The sequence below is a fragment of the Malaya genurostris genome, chromosome 2 (assembly GCF_030247185.1).
Source record: "Malaya genurostris strain Urasoe2022 chromosome 2, Malgen_1.1, whole genome shotgun sequence".
Classification (NCBI taxonomy): Eukaryota; Metazoa; Arthropoda; class Insecta; order Diptera; family Culicidae; genus Malaya; species Malaya genurostris.
This window is the reverse complement of record NC_080571.1, coordinates 113,579,936-113,602,469: the sequence shown is the minus strand read 5'-3', so window position 1 is coordinate 113,602,469 and position 22,534 is coordinate 113,579,936. Positions and strand designations below refer to the sequence as shown.

At 38.4% G+C, this 22,534-nt stretch overlaps 1 protein-coding gene across 9 annotated transcripts in view; it reads left to right on the top strand.

Moving 5' to 3' along the window:
• The window catches only part of LOC131433096 (RIMS-binding protein 2), a 258,477-nt gene that overhangs the window by 56,402 nt on the left and 179,541 nt on the right, over nucleotides 1-22,534 (top strand). For all 9 annotated transcript variants that reach the window (XM_058599885.1, XM_058599884.1, XM_058599886.1 and 6 more), the window contains exon 2: nucleotides 19,052-19,159. In XM_058599885.1, the coding sequence (XP_058455868.1) occupies nucleotides 19,055-19,159 (105 nt within the window). In that variant the 5' untranslated portion in view covers nucleotides 19,052-19,054. The remainder of the gene's footprint in view (nucleotides 1-19,051; nucleotides 19,160-22,534) is intronic.

Here is a 22,534-nt window from a genome sequence, read left to right as displayed (position 1 = left end):
ACTAGCGAACATTCTGCTCGATGATATTTGAGAAAAACACATTGAATATATCTGATATGATTCCCGAACAGAAGATTTTTGGGAAATGAGTTTTCATAGCCGTTAAATATCAACCCATTGCTGAATACATGATGAAGAAATTCGCCGATGAACGCAAATAAACCTGTCTGAAAATGAGCAGTGCTCGTAGGGTGGTTGATAAATGATTCAATAGTGGTGATGTATTCGAGATTTACTCAGCAATATCGTGGTAGTGGAGTAACATCATCAAAAAAGCAGCAAGTGCTGTGATTAATTATAGTTATAATGATAGTAAAAGCAATTACAGAGCATGTTATGTTGCTGATTTAAAATGTTACCCAATTTCACTTGAATGTCGTACGCAGAAGTAACAGGAGCGCAGGTTATCGCTTCGCCAATTCAAACGCGCCAGGTGCAGGCGCAGCGTTTGAGTGTTTCAGTCATGCTGACAATACTGCGCTGCTGTTACTTCTATGAATAAAATTCATGCTAAAAAGCGTTTTATTGGATTTAATTGAAATAGTGCACTGTAATCAGTCAGCTGGAATTAAACCAGCCTTCCGTCGCTATAATCACTGTTCGGAATGTGGACAAAAATATTGTTGTTCATACACGTGCATCGAAAATCACTTGTGAACTTTAAGTTTCAGAGTTTTGTGGATGCTTTTGTCGTGAATGAAAATCTCGGAAGTGATTTTTTCAGTCACTGAGTTTTTTTCATAAAATCTCTTGAACTGATTTTATTACGAGTGATACTGAAATGAACTTTTTCTGATCATGATTTTTTCAACACTTTATTGCTTTTGAAACTACCTATCACTGCGACTGGTAGCTACGCAAATGTAGTTCTAAACAGGTACAAATAAAAGTTGCAGAAAATATCTGAAAATCAACAAAAACATTCTTTTGACACGCTTGATTTTTCTAATTATGAAAAAATTAGATTAATAGAAATGGCAATGAATTATTATTAAAATTATAATAGAATTAAAATGGATAACGTTCAGTAGACTGTTAATTCAGTTGAAACCTAACCGAAGTCGAAAGTTAATAATTCTACCTACGTATATAGAACAAATAATGATTAAGAAATGATTTTCTATCATGTCAAACGATTCGCGCAGATTATGATTAGAACACTTGTTCAAATCTGTACAACGATGGTTTAAATGTTGATCGGTATAAAAAATAAGTGGCGGAAATGGAATTCCATATAGTGAAAAGGATCTCAAACGGTTAGTTCAGACTGTCAAGACGAAACCATACAGTTCTGTAAGAGATGTGACGAAAAAACTTCATTCAACTAAGATTCACGTGCAAGACGCGAACAAACGTCATAAGTTTGACGTCCCAGAAGACGCAGGTGTCAAAGTTTGACAAAAATACATCATTTGGTAATTAATTTGCTCACGTGGATACGTGGTACGATCAATAGGCAGGTGTACATAAAGCAATGCCTCCAAAAGCGTCTACTTCCACTTCTGATGTCACACGATAGTCCTACGCTGGCTGAATTTAGCATCGTGCTATTACTCGTGAAATGTTTTGGTGAAGTACATGGCTTTCGAAGTCAACTTCGTGCCGAAGGACTTCAATCGCCCGAACACACCGGAACTGTGACCAATTGAAAAGTACTGGGCCATCATGGAGTCGGTCCAAACGTTATACAAGACTTTATGAGCTGTGTTAAGAGGAACATTCGGGCGTTTGGATATGGTATTGTAATTATAATAGTTGAGTAATATCTTTTATTTGAGTTGATATTTTCTTGTGATGCAATTTGAGTCCGTACACTTTTTATGTTATGCGCCATTCGCTTCGTACGAGATGCAATTATTTTCATCTGACTTCTGTTGATGCTTTGCATTTGAGAGAAAGGCTGGACGACTTTGATTAGCACCTGCTGGATAATTTTGGTCAGCACCACTCATCACCAACACCAACATTCAACAAAAAAATTAACAGTGATTTCTACAATAGTGGTGAAGTCCAATGTCAATAGTTCCTAGGCAAAAAGCAAGTTCATACTAATGTCACATCATGACATCATATAATCGTTAATTGGAATTTTAGTAGCCCTTAAGCTACTTAAAAGCCGACTTTGGCTAAATGCACAGCAAATCACTGATAATGCTTATTTGGGACTAGTGTGCGATTAACAAAAAATAAGTATTCAGAATGCTGATTTGGAGCTACACAGATAAAATTTTTTTGTCAATTTACATTTATTTTTATGCACATATTTGTCTAACTAAATAAATCCTAATGTAATTTTACATCAATCACGGTTTTAAATCAGATTTTTGTATCAACTGATGTCTATTTCATAGTACTATCGGTTTACATGTCGTGTAAGTTTCATCTTTCCTTTCTGTGTATGATAATTTTCTGTGCCTAATACTTATTGATCTGTTGGATAATGAAAGGGAATATAGTTATACCAAATATACACTCGATTTTGACTTTCTCGTAAGAATCAAAGTGCAGCTCAGCTACTGCGTAGCCCATCGATGAAAATAAATAATAGTCGAAATGGGCCAAGTCTAGTGAATACGGCGGTTTTACTTTACCTTGTCTTCTTGCTCATTCTGGTCGTTTTTCAAATTGATCATTTGTTTTCTGCAGCGAATAGTATGTTGATGGTTTTCTCGGATTAACCCATGATTTTTCCCGTTTAGAATTCTTAAAACTGATCAGAACTGATTTTTTTTCATATCTTTGAAGCAAAAATTCGGATTTCGAGGAGATGTCCATTTCAAACAGCAGCAGCAACAGCAGATTATCAGTAATTGCATTCAGCTTCTGAATAATATATATGGAGTCGGGAAGAAAATTTTGGATTGGACTCTAGAACTGAATTCAGAACTTGGATTATAGTTCATCTGAATTCTAAACTCAATTTCAGGTTTAGAATTTAATTCCAGATTACAGTTTTAGAATTTAAAACTTTGACTCTGGAAGTGAATCCTGATTAAGTATTCTGGAAAAGGTTTCTTGACTAGATTTTGGAACTGAATTTTGATCCTTAATGTATTTTTGTGAATTAAAATTAGTTCGGCATTTCAACTTCAGAATTCATTACCAAAATTTATAATATGTATTTTTGATTTGAATTCTGGAACTGAATGTTATATCAGAACTCCGAATCTGAATTTTAAAGTTGACTTCTGAACCTGAGCTTAATTCCTGAATTCAGTTTTAGAATTTAATTCCGACATTCAGTTTCAGAATTTATTTCCAGAATTCAGAATCTACATGCTGGAACTGAATTCTGAACATGTATACTGGAACTAGGTTTTGGATCTTTTTTTTTTGTTTCAATTATAGAGGTTTTAACCTTAAGGTCATTCAACTCTTCGGGCCAGCAAAACTTTCTGATCCTATGCGGGGTTGGGAATCGAACCCAGGCGGGCTGCGTGGTCACGCTATACCCGAGCTATCCTTAGGTTTTGGAATTGAATTCAGTTACTTTATTAGGGTTTGGAAATCAAATTCAGGATTTGAATTCGGAATCTTTATTCTGAAAATGAGTTCAGTTCTATAATTCTAGTACTAAATTCATGACCTGAATTTCTTAGCCTGTTCCAGATTTATAATTTAGTGCTTTAATCCAGTTCCAGAACTTAGTTCTGGTGCAGAATTTTGGTTCTGGTTTAGATAAATAAATGATGGCAAAATGTACTCAACAGTTGTAAACTTCATGTAAATTTCGCAAATCGAAAGTTTACCCCTTCTGAGTATCTAAACCAATAAAAAAATTGTGTTTGTTCCGTGCTTTTTAATTGTTTGGTAGAATATGTTTGGGATCAATATTTCGTACTTTGATATAGATGCGATGTTACAATTCTGGAAACAAAGCTGTAAAAGTTGCAAAATTCTCCGTTCTCCAATTATGTCTGTGATATTACCCACCCACCTTTTTCGATTTTCCATCTGTCTTTCATTCAATTTATGTGGCACCCATTTTCCACACTTTTCTCATAGCGGTCAGAAATTATTTGTTGTGCATCAAAAATAATTATTTGTTGTGCAACAAAAAAAAACAAACTCGTGCGTCGAGTGTGCTATGCACAACTTATGTCACGCGCTCGGTGATATTTAATTTCTTCCGATCTAATAAAGTCTCCATTTCACAGAAATATCCGTTTTTAAGTTGACAAACCAGCGTATAAAACTGTATATTTTCAATTTTTGTTCGTTGGGGTTATCAATTTAAATAAGGTGTCTAAAAATTTTAAATAATTTTTATAATAGTTTAATTTACAAAATATAAATCGTCACGATAAATACTTCGTAAATGTGAACATTTTTTTTGTTTACGATTTGTAGAAGAGTATCCCCTTTCCGAAAATCATAACTTTCTGGTAAAAAAAAGTATGGCTCGTTCACACCAAATATTCTTTATCGATACATTTGTATCGTAACGCTCACTTCATACTGGTATACCGGTACATACTCCCGATTATGAACAGTTTGAATACTTCTTGTTATTACAAGATTAATCATCACATAACAGTTTCTAAGCTGTGAATCAGCGGTTCATTTTTGATTTGGTTTCAATCATATCTAAGTATCTGACCGCAAAATGATAGTGAAGGTAGGTGACTGTACTACTTCACCATTCGCCGTTACCTCTGGAGTTCCGCAAGGAAGTTATCTTGGACCGTTAATATTTTTACTTTATCTCAACGATTAAATTTTTCTATCAAGTGCATGAAATTATCTTTTGCTGATGACTTCTAACTATTCCATATTATCAAATCTACAACTAATTCAGAGTTCTTACAGGAACAATTGGATAAGTGGACAAATTGGTGGTATGTAAACAGAATGGTTTTGAATGCCTCTTAATGTTCCATCATTTCTTTTAGTCGTAAACAGTATTCAGTCAAGTTTGACTATTATATTTCTCAAACTATGCTCGAACGCAGATTGTTGGTAAATGTTTATAACGCCTATAAGTAGTAAGGATTCATTTTACGCGTTACTAAGGACTTTGAAGCTGAACAATGCTTGCAATCGATTTTTGTTGCGCTCTACGCTTGAGTATGCTTCGGTTGTCTGGTCAGCTTACTACCGAAACGATATCCAACGAATTGAAGCAATCGGATGCAAATTTGTCCGTTTCGGACTTCGTCTTCTTCCATCGGGAGACCCTTTGAGCCTTCCAAATTACCAAGACAGATGTAAACTGATTGACCTCGATTAATCATCTATCCGCCGCGATGTTTGCAAGGTAGTTTTTTAGCAGATCTTCTTCAGTCACGAATCGAGTGCTCTACCAGCTGTTATAATTAGATTTTCATCGTCGTAATCTTCGCAACTATTCCTTTCTTCGGATTCCCCGCGCTAGAATTAATTACGGATTCAACGATCCCTTTGCTAACATGTGCCGCGTGTTCAATCATTATTTCATTACTTTTTGGTTCCATCTATCACATAATGTTTTTGAGAAACTGTTCCTCAGATTGCTGTCTAATAAAATTCAGTTAGTTTTAATCTAATCAGTAATAATATGCAATACAAAAAATAAGGAAGTTTTATGCCTATTAGAGAGAAACCAAGTTCTCTAAGTTGAGAAGCCAAATGAATGAAAAACTTACAGAAAAGATAATTTAAAAAAAATACGCTAAGAGACAGGACTCGAACCTGCGTTCTTATGCATACCATGTATACGCGCTACCATTTCGTCATCCTAAGCCTTGTGATAGACACAGCTATAACACATGAATAAGCATGGTAAAGCGTACATCGAACATGATCTATATCCTGGCCGTCTCACGACCGGTAACATACATCCAAACATAACATTTTACATTTTTATGCATTTCACTGATTATATTGAAGAAAATCCTAGTTTCTGTGGAACGCTCGCACTTTGGACTTGACATTCTTAATTAAATTCTGCACAGTTACTTTTGTGACTTTCCTGGTGGCAGCTGTCCAGTTTTTTTGAGCTCCTGCATGTTTTGGGAAACTGTACCTTCTTTCCGAAAGTGCCGCTTGACAATTGCCCAATACCTTTCAATTGGCCGAAGATCCGGTCAGTTCGGTGGGTTGATGTCCTTTTCCACGAATTGTACATTATTTTTTGACAACCACTGTAGAACGGAGTTGGCGTAGTGGGCTGAAGCCAAATCCGGCTAGAAGAGAGGAGGAGCCTTATGCTTTCTGTACAGTGGCAGCATTCTCTTCTTCAAACATTCTTCCTAGTACACATTGGCGTTAATTGTGCCCTTCGTGAAGAAAATCGACGACCGCAAACCACAGGTACAAATTGCTTGCCAGACCAACACCTTCTGCCCAAACTTTTCCATTGCCACCGTGGTGTCAGTGTCGTCCAGGTCCTGATACACCGATTTCGTATAATATTGCGGTCCGGGCAGCGCTCGAGAGACTTCCTTGGCGTAGGTTTCGTCGTCGATCAGCATGCATCCGTCCCTATTCTGTAGAATCCGGTTATAAAGTTTTCGCGCTCTTGTTTTGGCCTGAACTTGCTGTACCAGGGACTTTTTCGGCACCTTCTGTTTCTTGTACGTTTTCAGGGAGTTCCGAACTTTGATCCGTTGAATCATCCCGATGCTGGTGTTGAACTGCTTGGCCAAATCCCGCGTCGACGCCGATGGGTTTTTCCTGATGTACTCAACCACTTTTAAGTCTCGGCCGGGATGGCTGGGACCCGTTTTCCTACCGAACTTCTCGATAACATTTTTGACACTGGTGTGGTGCACTTTCACCCGTTTTGCAATTTCGTTGTACGTGACACCACTTGCTGAGCACCAAGTGTGCAAAATTTTCTTTCGCGTTTCCGGATCAATTCGACTCATCATTGAAACGATAAACCGTACCGAAACCAATCGATTGCGCAGCTGTTATTGACATGTAAACAAACATGTCACCGCAAAACACGTTGCAAAAAATTAAGCCATTTCAGAGTAATAACTGTTTGAATGTTGCTAACTACTTATCGATACACTCCTTATTCTCTGTTTATCAATCGAGAGCGCTCTTTTCGGAACGCAGCATAAACTAGCTCGATACTTTCCTGAGTTTAAAAGGCGACATTTGGTCCGGATTACTAGAAAGATGGGTTTTCGCAGAATCAGTTTTCGCAGTCTTGTTTATGTTTCAGTACAATTACATAACACTTTGAATGCTATGTTTCTACTTAAAATAGGAATTTTGGGAATAATCTTATAGTACAAAGAGTCTCAAAAGGTAAAGGACTAACTACCGCCAATATTCCAGAATGTAACTGCAAATTCTTTTGTTCAAACCAGCAGGAATTCAATTGCAACATTATCACGTAACGCTGCCATCTTCAAATGTTGCTCGATTTTGTAATGGTGGCTGACTAGGAAGGAAATAATCTTCCGTGTGCCACTTCGCCACCGAAAAAAAGCCTCTGATGTGCAATGTCTTGTAAAAATTCCGGTGAACCTCTCGTTGGTTTTACGATAACCGGATGTGTAGCCATTTCCCACTATTCGTGGAACAACATTCAGTAGTTTTTTCTTGTTATACAACACGCCGTTTAATATCGAATGTTTTGTTTCCCCCATCCCTCCAGTGGATTCTTTTCTCCTGTTACGTTAACGTGTAAATGACAATGGTCAGAAGTGATGGAAGTGGAAGGGGAAGGGTGTTATCGCAGCGGTAGAATTGAGAGAACACATGCTTTAATATTCTCATATGTATCTGACTCGACAATAAATGGTTTTTGTATCTAGCCGTACCGGAAGCATGGCGCGTTGGGAGGAGAATTTTGGCATGGATCTGAAAGAAAATCGAAAAAGCATGATGACTTAAGCAAGTTCGTATCTTAGAAACAATGAGAGCCGTCGAGCAATTACGTTCGGCTCTCGTATTTCCATTCGGCAAGCAAAACAACATAAACAGTGGCAGGTATGACACTTGTTCCATCGAGGGAAAATATTGATTTCACTTCGGTGGATGAACTCACCACCCCCGCAGTAGACGCCCACCAGCCGCTGCCCCGCTAATATTTGCACGCAAAGGGAAAAACCGTCCCACCATAGCACGATCGGAAATATGAGTAATATTGCTATTGATTTTTCTGGTGGCACTTCATATGCACTTAGTTTCTGTTGCTCTCCTGCTGGGTGTGCGTTTTATTTCCCGATAGCTGTCGTGTTATCTCTATGACACATTATTGTTTTATTTATTTGGAATAGTTGCAGTGGAAAGCACCACAAATGAGCTGTCAGAAGAAACAACTCGTGATGCAGATATTGCTTGACATTCATTCGGTCTGCAGGGAAACGTTTGCTTTTATTCGTTCGTCCGTTTATGGCATGTGGCGGTCCTATCGGGAATCTTATGGATAGTTGCCAGTGGTGTTGTGTTCTGTTGCAAGTGGCTCGTTGTGTAATACCGGAACTGTTGATAGCCATGAAGGAAGTGTTCTTGTATTAATATACATTCAAATAATAGAACTAGTTTCTCATCACGATTTGGCGATGATCATGACAGTGGAAATAAAGTTGAACAAAATCTAATTCATGTGGTGCTCTGTGAGTATTTTTCGGTATAATTCACTAACAACACGCGAGTAGTTCCCACAAACGAAACAGAAAACTTTGTTCGACTGGGTAACTCACCTGCATTGCGATTTTTCTTTTTTTCCATCGAAACATTCGCGATCGTAATACAACTGAAATATTTGTTTTTTTCCTAAATTCGATTGGTTAAAAGTTTGTTACGTGAATAATTACGATTGTTGTTTTTGTAAACAGTCAACTTTTTTACGCAACTCAACAGAACTCGTGGTCAAGACATCTAACAATCTAAGTTGAACTTTCCGTGCTGACAGCCTAGTGAAAAAACACATCAATCAAATAAATATTCAATATTTTGCCTATAAACTTACAATACCTGCTCAAAAGAAGAAATATATGACTAGTTCAAAGGATTTCGTTCGTTTTTTTTTTCATCGTCTTTTACTCTTACACTCTTAACATTCAAATTTCTACACTTAGCTGCTGTAATTCCGGAATTGAACGTCGATCCGTCGCAAAAATGGAAAAAAAACTTTTCTGAATTTAGCTCAAAACTATTTCAATTTGTGAGCTCCGTTAGTTACTTGCAAAATGAACAAACTTCTGCTATGGTTCCCAGTTCCCGGTACCGAAAATAATGATTAAAAACTTCAAAACGAAACTCACTCATTTTTGCTCAGAGATGGCTTACCCGATTATCACTTACTTAGACTCAAATAAAAGGTCTTATAGCACAATAGATTGCTATTGAATCTTATTCGGAGCCGACTTCCGGTTCCGGAACTAGAGAGGGAAGTGTACTTATAACTCCAAACCGTTATTCAGAGCAAAGCTGCATAAACGGGAAAATTCTTCTTGATTTGACATAATTGTTCACTAATTCAAAAGATTGTGTTAGAAAGATAGCAAAAATGGATGGAGTAAGTGAAAAAGCCGTGCGAAATGCAATTAGGAAGTTAAACCGAAAACGGATCGAAAAAAGGTCCTGCTAACCCTCAGTTGGATAAACGTATACTGAAGGCGTTCGAGCAAAAGAAGGCGGTTTCAGTTCGGGATGTGGCCAAAAAAGTGGGCACTTCGAAGTCAAATGTTCTTCGTGCTAAAGAACGGTTGAATCTTCGAACCTATGAGAGCCAGAAACAACCAAAACGTAGTCCGAAACAAGAAGCATCGATCAGGCCGAGGATTCGAAAGCAGTACAATACGATTTTTGCAGGAAATTTGAACTGCATAATCATGGACGACGAAACCTACGTGAAACTCGATTACAAATCCTTGCCGTGACCACAATATTACACGGTGCGAGAAGGGCAAGTGTTAAACCAGTCCGAGACATCGATTAAAATCGAGAAAATTTGGTCTGGCAAGCAATTTGTAGCGGTGGTAAGATTTCAAAACCCTTCATCACCACTGCTTCAATGAACAGCGAAATATACATCAAGGAATGTTTACAAAAACGACTTCTACCCATGATTCAAAGCCACAAGGATCCTGTTGTCTTCTAGCCAGATCTTGCTTCTTGCCACTACTCGAAATCAACGGTAGAATGGTATACTACCAAAAATGTCACTTTCGTCCCAAAAGACATGAATCCACCAAATTGCCCACAACTTCGACCAATTGAGGAATTTTGAGCATTAACGAAGGCACATCTTAGGAAACATGTCTCGGCAGCCGGAACCATTCAACAGTTCGAAAAAGATTGAAAAAATGTGCCAAAACTTGTCGCCAAGAAGTCTGTACAGCTAGTCTACAATGGCTAAGTAGCAAATGTTGAGAATAATATTCTGTTGTTGTAGTCTAATATTATCACTTGTGAATTATTTACAGCGAAATCAAAATGCGTCCATACTTTCTGGGACAGTCTTTGGTTTATACACAAAACCTTGTAATTTTTATTCAAATTTGCTATATATTTTCAAATCTGCTATATTTTCAAATTTGCTACATATTCTTTTGCTGAACATTGAAAACCGAATAAATAATGTTCATATAATCAAACATTTTGTCGTTCGTTCGACTATTGAAACTTTTTTCGGTAAACCAATCAACATTCCATTGTTTGTTGTGGCTAATCGTACAAGCATCGGTGCCAAAACATTAATATGCAAGAAAGACTGCAAGATATGTTGACATCACCGAAAAACTCGTTTGAATTGCTTCAAATTGTTCATCTCCAGTTTGCCAAAAGCATTCAAATGTTCAATGCATATGTTTTGCTTGCATAAATACTACAACGACAAACTCATAAAAATGTTGAGATCATATTTCATGAAAAATCTCTTTTCGTAAATTCAATATACGTTTCTATAAAATAAAATAAAAAAAAACGTACAAAAACATTATTGATTTTTTTACCTTTTTTTATATATATAAAAAATAGGTATAGAATTCGCTCAAACTTTAGAAAATTTTTCCGAGGCCCGGAGGGCCGAATGACATATACCAATCGATTCAGCTCGACGAACTGAGCAAATGTCCGTGTGTGTGTGTGTGTGTGTGTGTGTGTGTGTGTGTGTGTGTGTGTGTGTGTGTGTGTGTGTGTGTGTGTATGTGTGTGTGTCTGTATGTGTGTTGTCAACTAAGAGGTCGAGATCTCAGAGATGGCTGAACCGATTTTGATCAAACTAGTCGCAAATGAAAGGTCTCCCCGTCACCCAAAACGCTATTGAATGGTTTTGAGATCGGATGTTTACTTTTTGAGTTATACGAAGTTTTATGTCAAAATTTTCAGTTTTTTGACAGTATCTGTCATAATTGACCTTGAAAACAGAATATTTGACCTTGAAAACAGAATAGATTTCGCACGGTAATAGCTATCCAACAAGCCATAGATTATTGAAATCTGTCCATTTTTAACGGAGATATCGAAATTTTTGTGTAAACGACTTTTCCCCCTATTCCAGCAGTAGGAGTTATGAGCGCTGTATGACAAAGAAATGCTTGGGAGCAACGGAAAACATGATTTTTTATACTGTTACATACAATTGTTTCTAAGTACCAGAAAGACTGTGTACACCATCCTTTTTCATGACAATTAGCCTCGGACCGATTTTAGCACGGCTCGTTTTTGGCAACATAATCGTTCGAATATGACATATATAAACCATATGATGGCAGAATTTTTTTTAATAATGTTATATTGTTTTAAACTACTTACAGCAATAAATGCTGGAAGAACATAACATCCATATACCGTTCGAATCAGTTCGTCGAGATCAGCAAATGCGTGTGTGACAAATAATTTCACTCAATTTTCTCGGAAAAAATTTTCACTCAATTTTCTCAGAAAAAAATTTCTCGGAACTCAATTTTCTCGGAATTCGATTATCACACTTCTAGATTCAAATTCGATCCGATTTGCAGTTTCGACATTACAGAGTAAAGAGTGATTAAAATCTCAAATTGTCGCATAAAACGACGGTCATTAAAATAATGTCATAAAAACTTAAACACCGAAGAATATTCATGCAAAAAACACATGCGGATTTATAAAAAAAGGTATCATCTCACTGCTAGGTGGATTAAACACGTTTTTTATTTCCATTTTTCCGTGTAATATCTTCAATTTTACAAGATTTCAGAAAATCGTATGCCATATGACAAGTAAGAAATGTAAAAAACCAAATATACCTTGTTTGTATAGAAATGAACCTTAATACACTTCTAATTTACACCGAAATGCGAAAAAATACACGTAAATGAATAGGGGTATGGCCAGACCCATCAGTCAGACCGAAGGTATAAAAAAAAAGTCAGACGGAGGGTTAAAATTACTTAATTGGGGTTATCAAACTAAATTTCAATTATCCGTCTTTTGCATTCAGTCGATCAATTATATGTTCTTCTTGACAGTTGACTTAAGTAAAATTTGGACATGTGCTTTGTTTCATTAGAAGAGCGGCTAACTACATCTATCTCTATGTTTATCGGTTTTCGAACCTGCATGCAAACTTATTCTTCAGAAACGGACTCAAACTTTGTATAACAAAGGAATTTCCAGGCGCCATTTAAAAAAAACGTTATAGATTTTAATAATTGTTTATTTTCGAATTAATTCTTTTAAAAAGCTAGCAACTTCTCTTCTTCGCATATCTATCGATTTTATAGCTAAAAACATTACTACCCTTTCAAATGCCTACCGACAGACAAAACTGTGTTCGAATTGGATATTAGGATTGTGTTTTTCTAAAGCCTCATCAATCTCGATGAACTACCAAGTCATCCAAACATGACAACAATCGAACACTGATTAGTCGTTTTCAATAATGCAAGCTGTTTTTTGTTGTTGTATCTGCTGGCTGGTTCGTGTCTAGCTTCTGAAAGGAGGGTTTTCTTGTTAGTTCAATCCATAGCCGCGTCGTCCGAAGCCAACGAAAAAATGTCCATTCAACAACCACTTAGACGAAACCCGACAGACCATTATTAACTGAAGAGTATGGATATAGAGCCCGCTTCCACATGCTTTCGGATTCCACATCCCCATATTGGCACACTCCGAATGACATATATTCCTTTCCACGCCTGAACATTTACCTAGAAAGTGGCAGCGCTAGTAGAATATAGAAAACGGGGACCTGTCCGCACACATGTACAAGTCCGTAAATAGATCTGGCCGTACGGCAGCCGATGGCGAGGACTGAAATCAGGGATACAGTGCAATGTTCACCCTTTGTAACCTTTCTGTCTATGCTCGAATGGTTGGTACCGACTTTTATGTGGTCGTAACGTCACACGAAAAGCCCCTTGTGTACCAACATCGTTATTTTGATGGACGCGTGCTCTGTGTCTATACATATTCGACGATACACCGAAGTAAGATAGGACCGGGGCACGGAGCGGCCTACGAGAATTCAAGTGTGTCAATCATAAACAGGGGGTGACTAGTGGGGCTAGTGTATGATACTGGATTACACATCATAACAATAATATAATTAAAGCGCGCTTTCGTTGGAGCTGTTCCAAAACAGGTGTAAATTTCCGAATGCTTTGAAGTGATTGCCCAAGCTAATTCAATTTTGGTTCTCTAAAATTTCCTAACGAGTTAATTTGGTAGGAGAATTGAATTATTAGCATAGAATGAACTGGTCTTAAGCATGCTGAAAATTTTATCTCAAAGCTTTTCGAAGACATTTAGACTACCATCTCGTTCTGTTTTCTGCAACATATAACATTACAAATTCCTTTTAAAGTTAGATTTCTGGTGCATTTTCTCAAGTCGCGGGTAAGGCCTAACACTTTTGAAAAATCATTTATTATTTTCATTGAATTTTCTTATAGTAAACATTTCAAACATATTCTTTGAAATTTGCAAGCCTATCGGAACAAAACTTAGCAAATTATGGGCCTTAATTTTGCTTATCCCATACTGCGAGAAGTAAGAGCTCGGCGCCCAGGCCCAAGATTTCAGCTTAGCTTGATTTGAAAACTTCGCCAATCATTCTTGAAATGTTTCTTTATAACAAAATACAAAAGGAAAAATATGATTTTAAGAAAATGTTAGACCCTACGGGGATCCCTAGAATAATAAATTGATCCTTCGATTTTATAGGCAAAAAACTTTAAACGCTTTTTTCTCGAAAGCAGGTTTCGAAAGTCCGTGTCCACCGTCATTCAAAAACTGCTGCACCATTTTTTTTTCAAGATTTGCACAAACTTTCTACATGTAAAATACCAGACCCCAACGTTTTCCTTTTCGTTGTTTGTTACTTTGGGGAGATTAACCAGCTACAAAATGGCGTATTTTTTCGTGAAAAATAGTAGTTTATTTTTACCTTTTTTATAAGGCATTCCACGCAAAATCAGACACCCAAACCATTTTTTTTCATCTAACTATTTTTTTTCGGTAAAGAATTCGAAAATATTAAAAAAAAAAACTTTTTTCAACAGCCTATACTGTCAAATCTAATAAAAATACAAAAAGTTATCCAAGACATGGAATGTGCGTCTTTTCTTTAGCTTTCAAACTGGTGACGATTCGCGAAGAAATAAAGCGTTAAAGTTTTAACTCAATCTTGGCAAAGTTTCAGAATGGAAAGATTAATACTTTCGGAACAGTGAATTTTTCAATCACGGCCCGCACACGTGGAGCGTACCGCAGCGCAACAGGCACTTATTTTGGAATTCTTTGTACATCCTTCTTCAGTGTATCGGCTTTAACAGTATAACTTGTAGCTTACTTATAAAGCCGATACCATGCAAGAGGATGTACTAAGCACTCCGAAACTCGTATCTGTATCAAAACGTTATTAATAGTTCTGTGAAAGTTTAGTGACTCTTGTAAAGGTGTAGTAACGTATAATTAATATAGCAGAATTAAATTGTACAAAAGAGTCAAAGAGTTCAAATAATTCTAGTTAGGACCCAATTGCAGTTTTTGCATAATAAATTTCATCAATGGTTTTCTAGAATTTTCTGATAAAAATATTTACCTAAAATTAATATAGAATTCGCTCAAATCTTGAAAAAATTTTTCGAGGACCGGAGAGCCGAGTTTCATATACCAATCGATTCAACTCGAAGAACTCAGTTCGTGCTCGCATCTCACCCAACACAGTCGAACATCGTTTGCGGTCGAAGCAAAAGGAATGGTCAAATACGATTTTACAAAGCCTGAAACTTGACCAACAAGACCAAATTCAATTTGTATAGATTTCAAGCGTTGCAAAGTTAGACCAGCAGCAAATGAAATTAAAATCTTACTTAAAGAACGAATGCATCTAGACGCTAATAATGTAACTGAGATTCAATTCAACAAGGCATCTAACTGTGTGTATATTATGTTTAAACGTGAAAGCGATGCAATTGCATTCGCTTCGATTAACAACGAGGTGCACAGCGTTGAGTGTGACAACATTAAATACAAAGTTCCTGTGCACATGGTGGACAATGCCATACAGGTACGCGTGCATGACCTTCCCCCGCAGGCCAGCGATAAGTTCGTTCGGGACAATATGTCGCAGTACGGTGAAATCCTTTCCATCGAAAGGGAAGTATGGCGGATTTTTTTCCCCGGCATCCGGAATGGCGTGCGAGTGGTACGTATGCAGCTACGTAAGGCAATTCCATCTTATATCATTTGTGGTCAAGGTGGGACACATCCGTGTAAAACACTGATTACCTATGAAAATCAGCTGGTTACATGTCAGTTTTGTGAACAACCTGCACACTACGGTAAATCTTGCACTGAAACTGCGAAAAAAACATCTTCAACCAAAGACAAGGTCAACCGTTCAACAACGAAAACTAGTGAGCGCAGTACTCTTGTTTTACCATCAAACCAACCAATAACAGCAATGAATGTACAACAAGGCGCTTCTACAGCAACTAGCAACGAGCTCAAGACTGCGAACAACAAGGAAAACGAAAAGAAGACGGAAATCAATAACAAAACCACCGATGCGGCAATGGAGGACGAGACGAGCCACGAACAAAGTGCCCCTCAACCCTCGCAGGAGGGAAATGGGAGCTCTTCTTCTAGAAAAAGAGTGACAACGAGATCCACTTCAAAAAATTCTATTTTAAAAAAATCGGCTAATTCGGCCACGTAAAGCTTGCACGCAAATAGGCCTGAATAAAAATATCTTTTAAATTAAAAAAAACTCGAAGAACTGAGCAAATGGTTGTGTGTATGTCTGTATGTAAACTTTGCAGCCTCCCGAGTAATGGTAGTTCGAAGCACCTTCTTCCCCCGCAAAGATGGACCACCTGGATATCACCTGATCAACATACGGAAAATTAAATCGACCACGTTCTCATCGACGGGCGATTCTTCTCCGACGTCATCAATGTCCGCACTTACCGCAGTGCCAACATTGATTCTGACCACTACCTTGTCGCGGTTTGTATGGGCTATCAAAACTATCGACGGTGCACAACACTCGTCGCACTCTAACGCCGGGACTCAAAAAACGGAAGAGCAGCTTGGCGCGGTGACTCTTGAAGATGGCTGGAGGAACATAAGATCCGCCGTGAGTAGCACTGCTACAACCGTACTAGGTACAAGGTTATTGAATCGAGGAAATGACTGGCTTGACGGCAAATGTGAGCAGTTGGTCGAAGAGAAGAACGCAGCAAGGGCAAGGATGCAGCAACACCGCACGAAAGCGAACGAGTAACGATACAGACAGGCGCGGAACAGACAAAACACGGTTTTCCGGAGGAAAAAGCGCCGCCAGGCAGTACTATGAGGAACATCTGAATGGCGAAGCACAAGATACAGAGAGCGGCACAGGAATCAATCAGGGTGCACGCTCAGCCGACGACAGATTCCCAGCACCTGATCTGTCGGAGATAAGTGAGGAGATCGGCAAGCTGAGGAACAACAAAGCCGCGGGCAATGACCAGTTACCAGGCGAGCTGCTTAAACATGGAGGAGAGGCACTGGCTAGAGCGCTGCACTGGATGATTTCTAAGATTTGGGAGGAGGAGATTCTACCGCAGGAATGGATGGAAAAAGTGGTATGTCCCGTCTACAAAAAGGGCGATAAGCTAGATTGTTGCAATTACCGCGCAATCACATTGCTCAACGTCGCCTACAAGGTACTTTCCCAAACCCTTTGCCGTCGTCTATCACCAATAGCTACGGATGAGGATCTTACGAAAATCCGTCATGAGGATCTTACGAAAATCCGTACAACTTTTTGGTTTCGCTGACGATATTGATATTGTGACACGTAACCTTTAGAAGATGACGGAAATCTATATCGGACTGAAAGCTAGGCGTATCGGACTGGCCATAAATGCGTCAAAAACAAAATACATTAGAGGAAGAGGCTCTAGAGAAGAAACACTGCGCCTCGCACCACGAATATTGATAGACGGTCACTATATCGAGGTGGTTGACGAGTTCGCGTATTTGGGCTCACTGGTGACCGCCGATAATGACACCAGCAGAGAAATTCAGAGACGCATTTCGGCAGGGAATCGTGCGTGGACTGTGGACTCAGAAAAACCCTTCGATCGATAAAAGTACGCCATCGCACGAAATTGACCATCTACAAAACGCTCATTAGACCGGTTGTTCTCTATGGCCACGAGACCTAGACTATGTTGGCAGAGGACCAACGAGCCCTCAGCTGCTAGGATAACCACCCATCGTACGGACAGTTAAAATCGTCTACGATGGGCTGAGCATGTCATAAGGATGTCGGACGACAGTCCAATGAAAATGGTTCTTGAATCTAAACCGACTGGTTCAAGAAGAAGAGGAGCGCAACGAGCAAGATGGATCGATCAAGTGGAGGGTGATCTCAGAAGCATCCGTGCCTTGAGTGGCTGGCGACGAGCAGCCATAGACCGAGTTATGTGGAGACGTATGCTTGATACAGCGAAAGACACCCCAGGACTATAGCTGTTAGGTAATGTAGGTAAGGTAAGTAAGTATGTCTGTATGTGTGTGCAGAACAAAGAGGCGTAGATCTCAAAGATGGCAGTGCAGATTTTGGTTGTACTAGTTGCAAATGAAAATTTTTTTTTGTCTGCCAGAACGCTACTGCTTTCGCTCTTTGATCCGCTGTTCACTTTTTAACTTGTGCAAAGTTTTATGTCTAAATTCTCAGTTTTTTTGACAATATCTGTCTCAACTATCCTCAATAAAAATAGATTCCAAAGTTTAAATACCTCGTTGTAGGAACAAACAAGTCAAGGTTAATGAGTGATTGAAATTTCAAACTGTCGTTTAAAGCGACGGTAGGTAAAATACTTTCATGAAAACTACAAACCCCGAAGAATAGTCATGTAAAAAGCACATGTGAACTAATGAAAAAAAAGTTTCATCTCACTGCTAGGTGGATTAAGCACGTTTATTCGTTTAAACTTACTTTAATTTATTACCCATTTCCATTATGGCACTTGAACTCGAAGATACTCATGAGCTATTCCCTGCGCGGAGAAAAATAGTCAAACATGGTGCAGGAATCGATGTTCCCAAAATCTGTGTTCCACCGTACAATTGTAGCAGCAATTCCTCATTAGACAGTTTCATTCTTTCAACATAAACGATTGAGGCATTGGCGTATTAACACCACCGCACCAGTAGTTGCGTCAATTATTGAGCAATGGATATGAACAAAAAATATGGTCCAGACGGGTTCAAGTCGTTTATCTCTTGTATACGAACATGTAGCCGGCTCGTTGTCCCGGTGCACTCAGTTAATTTGTTCATTTGTTAAAATTATTCGTCTAAACAAAATTGTTAAAATAGTTACGAAATAGCGTTGTCGCATTAATCGCAATATCTAACTTAACAAATTTAAGATTTAATCTCGAAATTGAACTTAAAATCGATGCCAATGTAATTGGGATAACTCGCGGTTCACAACAAAAGATAACTAATTGGGTGAAAAATTGATTCATTTACTTACTTAAATTAGCCTTGCTTCGCTGTTTCTTTCTCTAGCCGGATCCGTCGATGGCGTAATTTCACTTAGTGTAATGAGTCCATCCATCCATCCATCCAATGGTTTCATCTAATTCTAATTGCTTCCAATTTTCTCTATCACCCTCCACAGACGATGTCCAACGACGCACTGTGGGTGTCTGACGCCATGTTGGACTCGCTCAGTATGCAACTTCGGGATGCTGAAGCTCGCAGAGCTGAAGCGGAACGCGCACATCAGGTAAGGAAAATTTATGACGTTACTGTCACTAGACTAATTAGTTATTAGCAAAGAATGTAGTAACAGTGTTTCGCCGTTTTATTGTGCCGCGAAAGAAGTAAACATCATATCTATATTAGATCGCATCGTCAGGAAAGGAGGATTGTTGCAAATATTTTAAACTCGATTTCTAGCGATGAAGACACTTGATTGTCTAAGATCACAGAAGAAAACTAGTTAATTTATCATCGCAAAGGAACTTTCAATGTCCGAAAATCTGTTGTGCAGATAAATGTATGATTTTAGAGCGTGTTGAGCTCATTACGAATTAATGATAATGAAATAACGTCGCGAACAGGACCACGACAAATTCGATACCGGAGCTTCCATTCCATTTATGACTGAATTCAACTGTTGATCCGGTGAGAGCCAGTTGCTGACGCGAACTTTAATTTTATCTGCACAACCATGATACCTGTTTACCGAAGTTTCGAGCAAAACAGCTTTTATCACAAACAAATTTGCATTTTTGGTTCTTATCATCCCATCGCCGTCGGAGCTGGGGTGCGATTATTTCCACAAATCGATTATGCAGCTGGAATCAGGCACACGAATCCCACGACGAGTTGGCTATGGGCGTGATAATTGTGTTAATACACGAACAGCGAATCGTGCGTCATTTACATAATGATTATGCTTAAAGCTAGGCGTTTTTGCTAATTACACTTTACAAGGAATGCTGCCGCTTTCTCTTAGATCCGTTTACGGTTCGTCCCGGTGCGATGTGGAAAAATAATCTGGAAAACAAGCTGTTTGGTTAGGTTGCTTCGAGCGATTCAAGTATTCACAACACGTTCTAGAATTTAATGGCACGAGATAGCTTTCCCGATTGAAATGGTCAGAATTGAAAACCTTTACACCTTTAGCTTTAGAACACAAGGAGTTGAAGAAATGACCAAATCGCATTTCTCAGTGTTTGAGTAAGAAAACTACCAACTGAAATGTTTTCACGTAAACTTATCTAACTAGCACTAGTAGTGACATTGAAAGTTTCACCATCCGCCTTTCATGTGAATGCGGAAAATTGAAACCCATTAATATTAAAGATACCATTCCAAGAAAGCACCTAAACCCTCCGGTAACCCAGTTGAAACTTTACTCAACTGAGTGTTTATTACTCCCACGTGAAATCCGTACAGTTGGGGATACAAAATCCGACCACGCCACCCACGGTTTACCTCCCACTGTATTGCGCCCACGTTCGGTCGCCAATACTCTCTGGAAGGGTCAATTGATCTCAATTACAAATCAATTTGCGGAGTCATCAACTCCGTTCCGTCAACTCATGTTGGCGTTTATTTTTGCTAGCGGTTTTTCCGCTTTTTATTATCATTTCATCCACTATCTTATTCTGACAGAACTGGTCACTAGTTTAACTTGGTCGCGAAGCTTCAGATTGATGGTAGTGACTGTCAGTGATGCATATAGGATCACGGAAAGGTTGCTTGGGAAACCGTTTCTTAGGAAGAAAAACAGTAATCGTCGTAGTAAAATGTACTATCGGCAACTTTATTGGAATCCGTCTATACGAAGGTTAATGCGACAGCATGCAGTCAAACTGAAAAAGATACGTACGGCCAAAACTCGAATTCAACAGTTACAATGCGTAGTTTTCGGCGTTTAGAACTAGTAGTTATGCTATCTCGCCCAGATCCATACAAATCTCAGTTAACCACAGTCCAGAAAGTCCTTGAAAAAACATTTCTTGGCAATAAGAACTTTCGATCGCGATCTCAAATGATATTTACCCAACAACGCTTCGCCAGAACATGAAGTAACTCTGCTACAGAAACGATGGTTGCTGGAGGTCGTTTCCCAAATTTGCTCTCTCGTAGAAGTGAATGGACGAACTCTAGATCTAGGCATTTGTAAAAAAAAACTGTTTTAATCCACCTAGTGGTGTAATGATGCCTTTCTCATATTATGAAACTGTATGAAACTGTAAGACTTTTCCTTTGAACCTATAAGTTTGTGAAAATCGATTTGGCCATCTTTAAGGAAAGTGAGTGAGACCCTTTCGCAGTTTTTAATCACCATTTCCAATTCTTCCGAAACCGAATTCAGATGACCGGTATAGCCGAAGTTGGTTTGTTTGCCAGCAGCAAATATGACCTAAAAATTGGAACAGTTTTGTACCTAGTTAAACCTAGACTTACTACCTCATGCTCTATTTCGGTTAAATCAATTAAACGATATCTAACAAACAAATCGAACCTGCTTCGGTTACTTCTGCATATTAAAGTCAAGCTAAACAGCATAAATCAGCAGCATAAAACATGGATTATTATTTTTATTATTATTACTATTATTATTATTGTTATTGACATCATTACACCACCGGCACGGTATTACTGCATTACCGGATGTATAAATTTCATATTTTTTCAAATAAATTTTAATTCATTGACATTCGTTTATTCCCAATATTACACACTAGTAGCAGACATCCGAAACCGTTTCGATTTCTTCATAGCGTGTACGAAAAAGAACAAAGCACGCATCGTTCGTTTTATGTCTTCTTCTTCCATCGTACGTACCGATGTTGTATATAATTGTCATTCTATATGACGATTTGAAAACTTTGACACTCATCGCCCTGTAACTGCGGGACCGGAGGTCAGATCCGAATGAAATTTCCCAGTAGCTTTAAAGATAATATGAGCTTTAATTCAAATCAAGATATGTGAAAATCGGTTCAAGCATCGCAAAGAAATCGAAGTGAGTTCAATTTTTTAAGTTTTTCTGTACCACTTTCGGTGATTCCGGAACAGGAAAAGGGGGGGACCAGTAGTGGCGTATTAAGCTTTTGTGCCCACAAACTTACAAGCTCTGCAAACTAGATGCCGAAAGTTTTATTGGATTGGTACCTGTTTTTGACCATCGTTTGTAAAAAAATACTACTAAAATTGGTAATTTTCCACTTATCACACTTTAGTTCCGGAACCGGAAGTCGGATCTGGGTAAAATTTTCTAGAATTTTTGGAAAACTCTAAGACCTTTCATTTGAATCTTAGTTTGTAAAAATCGGTAGAGCTATTTCAGAGAAAATTTAATGCACACTTTTTCTCTAATTTTCACATATTACCATGTAACTCCGGAACCGGAAGTCTGATCCAAATTAAATTCAATAGCAGGCTATGGGACCATAAGACCTATTATTTGAATCTTAGTTTGTGAAAATCAGTTCAGCCATTGTGCATATTTTTTCCATTTTTTGGTGCATACCACCTATATCTTCGGAACCGGAAGTCGGATCAGCCATCTCCGAGAAAAGTGAGTGCATATTTTTGTCACACACACACACACACACACACACACACACCGAGAGAGAGAGAA